General features: G+C 44.3%; 1 protein-coding gene across 1 annotated transcript; it reads right to left on the minus strand.

The window, feature by feature from the left end:
* On the minus strand, positions 1-10,338 carry LOC108165964 (alcohol dehydrogenase 1-like). Its single transcript, XM_081602895.1, has 9 exons — positions 10,108-10,338; positions 4,604-4,705; positions 4,374-4,515; positions 3,510-3,597; positions 3,190-3,409; positions 2,377-2,637; positions 2,173-2,305; positions 387-525; positions 1-310 (listed from the first exon to the last, which is right to left on the minus strand). Exons 1-9 carry the CDS (start codon positions 10,123-10,125, stop codon positions 277-279), a joined length of 1,137 nt encoding a protein of 378 aa, XP_081459021.1. The 5' UTR covers positions 10,126-10,338; the 3' UTR covers positions 1-276.
* Between the last annotated feature and the right edge of the window lie 72 nt (positions 10,339-10,410).

A 10,410-nucleotide genomic window follows, 5' to 3' on the forward strand; every position in this document is an offset into this window, starting at 1 on the left:
TTCAATGTTTTATCTTTTTAATGTGTAATCATTCACTGGTAAACGGTTCATTTCTGGTAAATTATTGATTAATGTGATCATTTCTTCTGAGATGTTTCGGCACTCTCCTCCCTCCATCCCAGCTCTGACTGTCGAACTGAGAAACACTCAGGGTTTCCTCTGATGTGATTTAATCTATACGTTTCCTGTGCCACCCTGAAACAGTGAGGCACCGTGAAGCTGACGGTGGAGGATAAAAACCCAGAGTAAAACCAGACATCAGAACCGGCTCCGGTTCTACTCAGGAGAAACCTTCATGACGGCCCGGATGCTGTGGAGCAAACACAGGAATAACTGAGCAGCTGCTGCTGCTGTGTGAGCATGTTGGCGACGAACCGGGTCGGTACCATTGGGAGTTCCTCATCAGCTCTATGGCGTCGTTGACCTGCTCCAGCGCCATGTTGTGGGTGATGAACTCGTCCACCTTCACCTTGTTCTCCAGGAAGGCTCTCACCATCTCCGCCACGCCGTCTTTAGCTTTAAACCCTGAGGCGGAGAATCCGGTCCAAACGGATCAGAACCGCACAAGACAACAAGACTTTATTTATACAGCAGCTTTTAACCAGACAGTTCAGAGTGAAAGAAGTAAAGACATAATAAAAGAAAACACATGAATTGAATTTAAACAGGTTTAGATCAGTAACTTTTTAAAGTGCAAATAAAATGTTTTGTGCTCTAATGCAGTGGTCCCCAAACCCCGGTCCACGGTTGGTACCGGGCCGTGCAAGAAATAGTGAAATATTTCCGTTTTATGTATTATTTGAGTCTGGAGGATCTTTTATTTTGAAAATCCTTTAACCGGATTCTCTCGGTTACTTGCGCCAACACTGAGGCCACAAGCAGCAAAATGAGTCAGAAACAGATCAGATGTCTTTGGAAAGTTTCTTTGCAAAGGGGAAAAGGCCCAGAGAAGAGACAGGAGAATGGATTTATCCCGGACCGGTAGGTGAGTCCCACATTACAAGCCGCTCTGCGTAACATGCGGCGACCGGCTGCTAATGAGGCAATGAAGCTTCAAGCTGCTTCACCACGTAGAGACCAAGCAGGCTGTGGATATAAGCAACACTTCAGGTGTTATTGTCTCTCATCACTCCCAGATGGGACCGTCTGGTTGCAGAGAAACAAGCTCAGGGCTCCGTTAGTCAGTATCGTGAGTTAAAATTTTCACAAAAGTAAAATGTTCGTTTTTGTGGCGCCTCTGTATCTTATTTTGAAGGGATGTGTAAACGTTACCATAGCAACCAGAGGCAGAGCGTTTGGGCAGTGGTCGAGAGGAGATGAGTAGAGCTTGTGAGTCTTAAGTCTGGTTTAGACGGAAAAATGTAAGAATGTCGGCCTATTCTCCAAACTTCTGTGACTATGCTTTTTCATAGTTAACATGTTTAACTGAATAAACATAATATTATATAATAATGACCTATAATAATAAACATTTCCACATATCATCTCCGATATCCACCGGACTCTCGGTTGCGCGATATGTCAGCTGTTTGGGATTCCCCTCTGTTCTTACGTCACCGCGCTTTTTGATTGGCTACCTGTCACATTCAACAGGTCGTATTCTCGTTCCCAGTCAGGAAAAACCACACAGGCTGCGATAAAAGGGCCAAGACAACCCAAATTGGGCATATTCAGGATTTAGTGAGAACACCAACATGCAGAAGCCTTTTCTGATCTAGTGGTGAGCAGCAGAATGAATGAGTGAGAACTCATTCTGCAGAAGATGAAGATGTTTTATTGTTTTTTTTTAAATAATCCAGTAAAAAAAAAAGCTGTAATAACTGAATCTACTAAAAACAAAGCTATGAACTACATTTTCAGAATCTTGTTGGGACACGAGTCGTCTAATTCTGGCGATGTTTCCAGCTGGTAATATTCTGTCTATAAATTTGATCTGCTCGTGAAGATCAGGATCCTGATGCCCACAGATTCATGGCTTAGTCAAAGCATTTTAAACCAACAGGCTGAAGGTGGGCGATCATTTTTAACCGGACAACTAAAACTTCAGTTTTATCTTTATTTAGTTGGAGGACATTTGAAACTGAGTGTAATCTGGTGAAAGACTCGTGTACAGCTGCTGTCATCAGCATGACTGTCAGCAGAACCAGGACCGCCGCAGAGCGACAGGCTCACCTCCAAACACGGTGCCCTTCCAGGTCCGCCCGCAGATCAGGTGGCTCGGTCGGATGGTGATGTCGAATATGTCGGTCCAGCCGACCACCACGCTGACGCCCCAGGCCGCCATGCTGGACTCCAAGGCGCTGCGCTGGACGGACCAACAGAACACGGTCAACCCGGTTCCTCTCTCCAGACTAACACAGAGCATCGGTCCCTCACCATGACCTCCACGTTCCCCACGCACTCCAGGGAGAAGTCCACCCCTCCTCCGGTCATGCCAGAGATCACCTCATGGATGGGCTGGCTGTGGTCTTTTGGGTTCAGGAAGTCGGTGGCGCCCAACTCTTTGGCCTTCTCGGCTTTGTCCGGGTTGATGTCGACGGCGATGATCCTGCTGGCTCCTGCCGCCTTGCAGCCCATGACAGCAGCCAAACCCACGGCTCCCAGACCGAACACGGCGCAGCTGGAGCCCGGTTCCACCTGGACACACGGAGGACCTCTGAAATACGGAAACACAACGTAATCCCAAACTTCTGCCACCTGGGACCGGATTAAACAGAACAGAGTTAATCTCATGGTCTGTTATTGGTCAAAACATTAAAATTGAATAGCTTAGCAAATGCTAACAGCTTATGCTGCCAGCCTCATGCTAAACATGTTATTTAGTGTAAGCTAATGGTAAATATACCAACGTATTATTTAGCTTAAGCAAACACTAAGGTACTATGCTAACATAATATTTAGCAGATGCTAAAGCTACATGCTTGTTGATATCCAGGATGTGTCCAGAGCGGGTCGCATCATTACTATTAAAGTCTTGACTCACTTCAAAGTAAAAGCATGACATTCTAGTTTAACTCTTAAAAACTAAGAAACAAATAGTTTTATTTTCCAATGAATAAAACTTCTTAACTAATTACAAACTTTATTTGACTGAAAGTTTAAAAAGCAGCTAAAAGAAACGTTCTCTGTGCTGTTAGCGGACTAGTGGCAGTGCGGGGCCACGGCTCTCAGGTCCCTGAGGCGTCCCACCTTGGCGGTGTTCACCGCGGCTCCGTAACCGGTGCAGATCCCGCAGCCCAGCAGGCAGACCTTGTCCAGAGGAGCCGCGGGGTCGATCTTGGCCACAGCGATCTGGTTGATGACGGTGTACTCAGAGAAGGTGCTGGTTCCCATGAACTGGTGGATCCTCTTCCCCTTACAGGTGAACCTGGATTCCACTCCGGCCATAATTTCTTGACGAATTCTGGTCCTTATCAAGATAGTTAATGAGATAAAGAGCTGAGTTTGTTCTTTACTGGAAAAATGGCACCAGAAAAGGCTGAGGATGGAGCGCAGCAGGACAGTCTCACCATGCTTTCTCACACTGGTTGGTCCTCGGACTCTTACAGAACCGACATTCCTTACACTGGCAGAGGAAAAGAGGGATCGCCTTGTCTCCTAGGAGACCAAAAGGAGACACTAAATATTTACTTTGAAGCTATACGTTTAGGTAACAAGCTAAATATTTAATTTGTGTACTAAATATTTAGCTTGCAAACTTAATATTTATTTAGGAACTATGATATTGTAATGTTCTGGGTTCGATTCCCGGCCTGGGGTCTTTCTGCATGGAGTCTCCATGTTCTCCCTGTGCATGGTGGGTTTTCTCCGGGTACTCCGGTTTCCTCCCACAGTCCAAAAACATGACTGTCAGGTTAATTGGCCTCTCTAAATTGCCCCTAGGTGTGAGTGTGTGTGTGTGTGTGTGTGTGTGTGTGTGTGCATGGTTGTGTGTCCTGTGTGTCTCTGTGTTGCCCTGTGACAGACTGGCGACCTGTCCAGGTGACCCCGCCTCTCGCCCGGAACGTTACCTGGAGATGGGCACCAGCACCGCTCCTGACCCCACTGAGGGACAAGGGTGAAAGAAAATGGATGGATGGATGGATGGATATTGTAATGAATGATTGACATGGTGACAAACGAGATGCATTCTTATTCTCTTCTGACAATCTAAATAGCCCAAATTATTGATGTTAATTTATGACTCTGTACGTTTTACATGGCGTCTCCTAGAAGGACGGCGGGTTCTGGCCAGAAACCTGCCGGTTCTCCAGAAAGGAGGAAGGAAAGAAGCTCCATGCAAAGTGGAGGCAGCAGCAGGTGACCTGTTGACTGGTTGGTTAGAGTCACATAAACATCAGCCTCCTGTCCACCAGTGGACGGTTTGGACTCACCGGGGTGAAACTCGGTGACTCCAGGTCCGACACTCTCCACAATGCCAGCGCCCTCGTGGCCCAGGACCGTGGGGAAGCCGCCTTCGGTCATGCTCTCCAGCAGGTGGTACAGGTCTGAATGGCACACCGAGGTTGCCACTATCTGCACCAGAAAGTAACCATGACAACAGCCATGTCAGGGGGTTTTAGCCTTACCAATGACCTTCTGATGACAAGAAGTGGTGACTCACCTTGATGCGGACCTCACCAGCCTGCGGAGGAGCCACCTCAATCTCCTCGATGGTGGCCGGCGTGTTGGGCGCCCAGGACACTGCCGCCCTGCATCTGATGACCTGACAGCCCAACAGAAAAGTCCGTTATTCAGCATCTTCACTGTTACAAAGGCTCGGGTGGACATTAATGTTTGTTATTCTGATTGAACCAGGTGTTGGTCGGTTTGGCCTGGGAGAGGAAGGTGCGCCACCCAGTGGTGAGTTCTCTCAATAGCACTTTCAGCAGCTGCAGAAAAACCGTGTTTCTGAGAGTGGAGATGTGCAGCTGGTGCCGACGGTTTCGGTTGGGGTGGATGTGCGTTCCTGACTTGTTGTAAGTGTTTTGTTGTTAAATGTGTTAAGGTAGTTTTATTTAGTGGTTTCGCCTGTGCGGTATGATGACGTTGTTCGTTGGGCCGTTGTTAGCATGCTGCACATTGTTAGCTTTTCAATGTGGGGTACACCTTCAGAAATTCTCTCAGATCAGGAGACCAACTTCCGTGGGGTGGAACGAGAGCTACAACAGGCCATAGCGAATGTGTCTCCTTACCTGCAGCAATCCCTTGCCAAGCAAAGGATTGCTTTCAAGTTCAATCCCCCTGGTGCCCCTCATTTTGGTGGAGTGTGAAAGAGAAATATGTTCTGTTAAAACTGCTTTGTATGCCACTGTCGGGGCCCAACCATTGCCAGAAGAGGTGCTCAGGACAGGCCTTGTTGAAGTGGAGGGAATTTTGAACTCAAAACCCTTAGGTTATGTATCCTCCAGCATTGCTGACCCTGTAACACCAAATCATCTGTTGATGGGGCGGCCGGACGGGTCTCTGCCCCAGGTTGTGTACCCTGCAACTGAACTTCCCAGCAAACGCCTCTGGCGGTATTCACAAGCTTTGGCAGACCATTTCTGGTCTAGATTTATCAGGGAATACCTTCCCAATTTACAAGTCAGACAGAAATGGTGGACTTCTCAAGATGACCTGGTTGAGGATACGGTGGTCATGCTCATGGATCCTTAACTTCCCAGAGCACTCTGGCCAGTCGGACGAGTGACCAAGTTGCATCCAAGTGCTGACGGCCGCATCAGGTCTGCAGATATTCGAGTGAAGGACCGAGTCTACACCCGACCGGTGACGAAGATGATTGTTCTTCCTGCAGTACCTGAGGATTCCAACAGCCACGGTTCATCATCAGAGACTTAAATTGTTGCCTTTGTTTAGAAACAAATGTACTTTATACATTTGGGGGCGGCTGTTACAAAGGCTCGGGTGGACATTAATGTTTGTTGTTATTCTGATTGAACCAGGTGTTGGTTGGTTTGGCCTGGGAGAGGAAGGTGCGCCACCCAGTGGTGAGTTCTCTCCATGGCACTTTCAGCAGCTGCAGAAAAACCGTGTCTCTGTGTGGAGATGTGCAGCTGGTGCCGACGGTTTCGGTTGGGGTGGATGTGCATTCCTGACTTGTTGTAAGTGTTTTGTTGTTAAATGTGTTAAGGTAGTTTTATTTAGTGGTTTCGCCTGTGCGGTATGATGACGTTCATTGGGCCGTTGTTAGCATGCTGCACATTGTTAGCTTTTCACCTGCGAGTACATGTTGCATAGTATTTCAAGTATTTTGGTTTATTGCTGTTTTGTGAGCTCTTGTTAGTATCGGTACATGTTGATGTCCCTGTTTATTGTGAATTTTAAGTTACTTCACGTGGGTAAACCCCTTTAACTATCGGTCGCAGCATTTGATGAGTGTGTGGTCAGTTTGTGGCCAGCAGGTGTCGCTGCTGCCACTTGTACTTGATAAATGTGTGAGATGAATTAATGTGGGCTTATTTCTGTTATGATCTAGACCACATCTCCAACTCCAAGCCGCCCTCCTGCTGCACATCTGTACCGCTGCTGTAATGACTCAATAAAGAGAGATTGCAAAGAAATCCCATCTACAGTTTGTCCTGATCGACACAGTGGCGAGTGTGAATATCCCACCAGCCTCAACTTCAAAGTAGATCCTCATCTACAATCACTGAGATCCTGCGCAGGATGAGCTGCTGATATTACAGAAATAGTTTGGGTGGTTTAGCCTGTCAGAGAACAAATGGAGGTTCATTTTTCAGGCATATTTTACTCATACTTTTTATTCATTTATAAATGTTTTTAGTTTCAAACCAAATATTTAGTGAGCTAGCTAAAAAAAACTAAATATGTAGCTTGCAATATTTTGTTATGGATTTCAAAATGTATTTAGTTAGTTAACTAAAAGTTTAACTTGTTCAAGAAGTATTTAGTTAGCAAGTTAAATATGCAGCACCAAACTACATAAATTAACTCCAAACTAAGTTTTTAGCTCAAAGCTAATTTAGTTTGGAGCTAAATGTTTAGCTAACTAACTAAAAGTTTTGTTTACAAACTAAATCAATTAACTAAATTTTTAGCTAACACACAGATTCACTTGCTGATAACCGGAAATGGACTACCAAAATAAAAGCTGGGTCTCGCCACTGTCTTATCATTATTTATGTCTCATTGTTTCATACTGGCGGCTCTCAGAGGAGACGCCTCAGCTCCAGGTTTGGATGCAGCTTCTCCTCCCGACATCGTCTTCTTCACTGTCTCCTCATCTTTTATATACATAAATTATAGGAACATTTTTTCATGATTCCCCAAACATTGGCTGAATATCTGCTTGTATGTTATTGTAATAAATACATTTTCATGAAAACATTTTGACATTTATTTTTGTAAGATTTGCGTTTGAAGCTCTGACTACATACAGGTTGATACAAATTAAATATGAAATAATTACGTATTTTAATGTTTCTTGCATTATCCAGAGCTAAGAAATAATGGAAGGCATCAACTCAAAAGTTGTTCATTATTCACTTATAACTTATTAATCTCAACTGACTAATCAGATCTTATCAGTCAGTTGAGACTGATAAGTAAATAGTGTCATAAAGGGAACAAAGGTTTTCATTTCATATTGGACTTCACTTATAAAAGACTGAACTTTTATTGTGGGGTGTTAAACCACAGAAAATGATAAGGAGCCTGTGACATTTTTCTAACACCAACTGATGTGCAAGATTATTATTTATTGGATTCAGTGGTGGGAAGTAACGAAGTACAAGTACTTCGTTACTGTACTTAAGTACAATTTTTGTGTATCTGTACTTTACTTAAGTAGATTTAATAATGGGTACTTTCTACTTTTACTCCACTACATTTTACAGTAAGTATCTGTACTTTCTACTTCACTACATTTCTACAAACTGTCTCGTTACTCGTTACATCCAAGTCTCGTTGCTCTTTTTACCGTTAAAATGTGAAGTTCAGGGATTTAAGGTGGCGCCGTAAAATCCCAGCAATAACGTGACTTAGTGTCTGTTGTCACCCATCGGCTCCACCTTTACTCGCTGCGGAGCTCCAGACATGCGCAGTGGTTTCCTCTGAGCGGGAGAAGATGTCTGTCTAATGTCAGTAATATAATAGCTGCATAAATCATAAGATATGGTGACATGTAAAATCAGCAGCGCTTCACTTTCACAGACGGTGGGACTTCGTCCAATTTTTAACGTCACTTGGAAGGAAAGCTTAAATAAAGGTAAGATCTGTGGACGTGATGCTAGCAAAGCTAGCTGTATTGACTGAAACACATGTTGCATCTGCGATGACTGACATGTCGCAGATATGGGACAACGCTGTGACCAAAGTGCAATATTGTAATATGACATTCATGGACGATCCGATTCTTCTGGACGGATCTTGACCAAGTCCTATAGTACTGAAGCCTCACTGAGAGCCGTTCTTTGTTCTTGTAATGCTCTGCGTACACTGCAGTAGCTATTTTATTTCATTAAAATATCTTTATATTTAATTGGTGAATAAATAAAACAAGAACATAAGAACGCAGAGCATGCTCATTGCTCTTTGTTTTCGTCACCTGTCATGGTGGCAGACGTTGCAGCAGGAGGGAGGATGAGAACAGTCACGGTGCTCCTCCTGCTTGGTTACTTCTTGCTTATTGGGCCTTGGACAGTGTTCATAGTTGAGCGTTGTTAATTGCTATGTTTAATGGTGCAGACAATTATTATTTCTGACATTGGCAATATGGGCAACCGCCCAGGGTGTTATTTCTTTAGGGATGGCAGGAGACCTCTGTGTATTGTGGCACAGAGATGAAAGCAAAACAGAATGAAGAAGAGTTTGAATTGATACTGGTTACATTTATTTCAGCTCTAAGTATTTAATATCTAGGTGTTTTTATGGGAAAGTGAATCTTTCAGATCAATTTGAGAAGCAGTTTTGATAGGTGCACTTAATGTTATTGTCATGTAGCCACGGGGTGCTGGTTTTGATTTGGTCTTGGGTTCGGTGGTCCAGACTAAAACTCTGCTACGTGGCTCCTTGGTTCCATGTCCTCCTCTGCCAGTTGGATTTCTTTCAAAATAAATGTGTGGCAAATAAAGTGAAGTTCATGTTATGTTAGGACAGGAGACCAGATGTTTCCATCCCTGAAATTATGATGCATAGAATCACATATCTAAGTCTAAACTATGTTACAGAGTAAACTCAATAAAAACATGTTTTATCTGTGGCATATCAGTTCACTTAATGATATTAGTGATTAGGTAATGCATTCAGCAAGTACTTTTACTTTTAATACTTAAGTATTTTTAAAAACCAGTACTTTTTTACTTTTACTTAAGTAGAATGTTAATGTGGTACTTTGACTTTTACTTGAGGACATTTTTTGAGTACTTTCTCCACCACTGATTAGATTAAAGTTCAAATTCTGAGACTAAAGTCAGAATGATGAACTGTTTTCTTTCCCAAATCTTCTTCCGTAGACGAATATTTATTTAGTTAAGCTTTTAATAATCTAATTGGCACATTATTTCAAACATTTCCTACCTGGTAGAAATACATACATTTTTACATTTTTGGGTAACATTTTCTGCATGCTTGTTCATAACATACCGGATAATAATTGATGCTAATTGATTGATGCTAATGCTACTCAGAAAGGAAAAACTAAGGTGTTTGAATGACGGGCAGAATGTTCTAGTCGCGGTTTGAGTCTTTTTAAACCAGAGCAGATTAAAGGTTGGTAAAAATTGTGCGGACTGGCCCTTTAGCCATTTTCTGAACCGGAAGCTGCATTTAGCAGCCATTAGCTTCATATAGTAAACAAAGTCGGAGTTAAAGGCTTTCTGTGTGAAGGTGTCATGATTAATTACATGCCGATGTGGCATTTAATTAATTTAAGTCAACTCCAAAATATTTGGATGTTAAATACAAAAACAAAGTGCCGCACAGAGAGAACTTCCGGGTCAGAAACGAAATAATAAAAATCGACATTGACAGATCGTTATCCGTGTTTTCCATTTCCGTTTGGTGCGTTAATGGGAAATCGGAAAACGAGCCGAACTGAGCCGTCATCCGACTTCCGCTTTTTGGTTTAATAAACGAAAAAACGAACTGATTCCTGATTCCTCTCACCTTCCCAGCTGTGGACATTTTTCCTGCAGAGATGATTAATGGATCCCAACCCGAAGAGCACGAGCAGGACTTTAACCTGCAGCTGTCATGCAGGGCGGGTCCAGTCCGGTCCGGTCCGGGCGGGTAGGAGCGGGTCCGAGCGGAGCGGGTCCAGTCCGAGCGGAGCGGGTCCAGTCCGGTCCGGGCGGGTCGGAACGGGCCCGGTACGGTCCGGTCCGGTCCGGTCCGGGCGGGTCGGTGGGTCCAGTCCGAGCGGAGCGGGTCCAGTCCGGTCCGGGCGGGTCGGAGCGGGTCCAGTCCGAG

Source organism: Poecilia reticulata, chromosome 22 (assembly GCF_904066995.2).
Source record: "Poecilia reticulata chromosome 22, P_reticulata-male-v2, whole genome shotgun sequence".
Taxonomy (NCBI): domain Eukaryota; kingdom Metazoa; phylum Chordata; class Actinopteri; order Cyprinodontiformes; family Poeciliidae; genus Poecilia; species Poecilia reticulata.

Bases quoted from the DNA above. Each gene is read 5' to 3' on its own strand.
- LOC108165964 (XM_081602895.1), bottom strand. The intron at 4,516-4,603 runs GTGAGTCACCAC...TTTCTGGTGCAG, and splicing joins CTGGTGAGGTCCGCATCAAG to ATAGTGGCAACCTCGGTGTG. The intron at 311-386 runs GTACCGACCCGG...TTTGCTCCACAG, and splicing joins CTGATGAGGAACTCCCAATG to CATCCGGGCCGTCATGAAGG.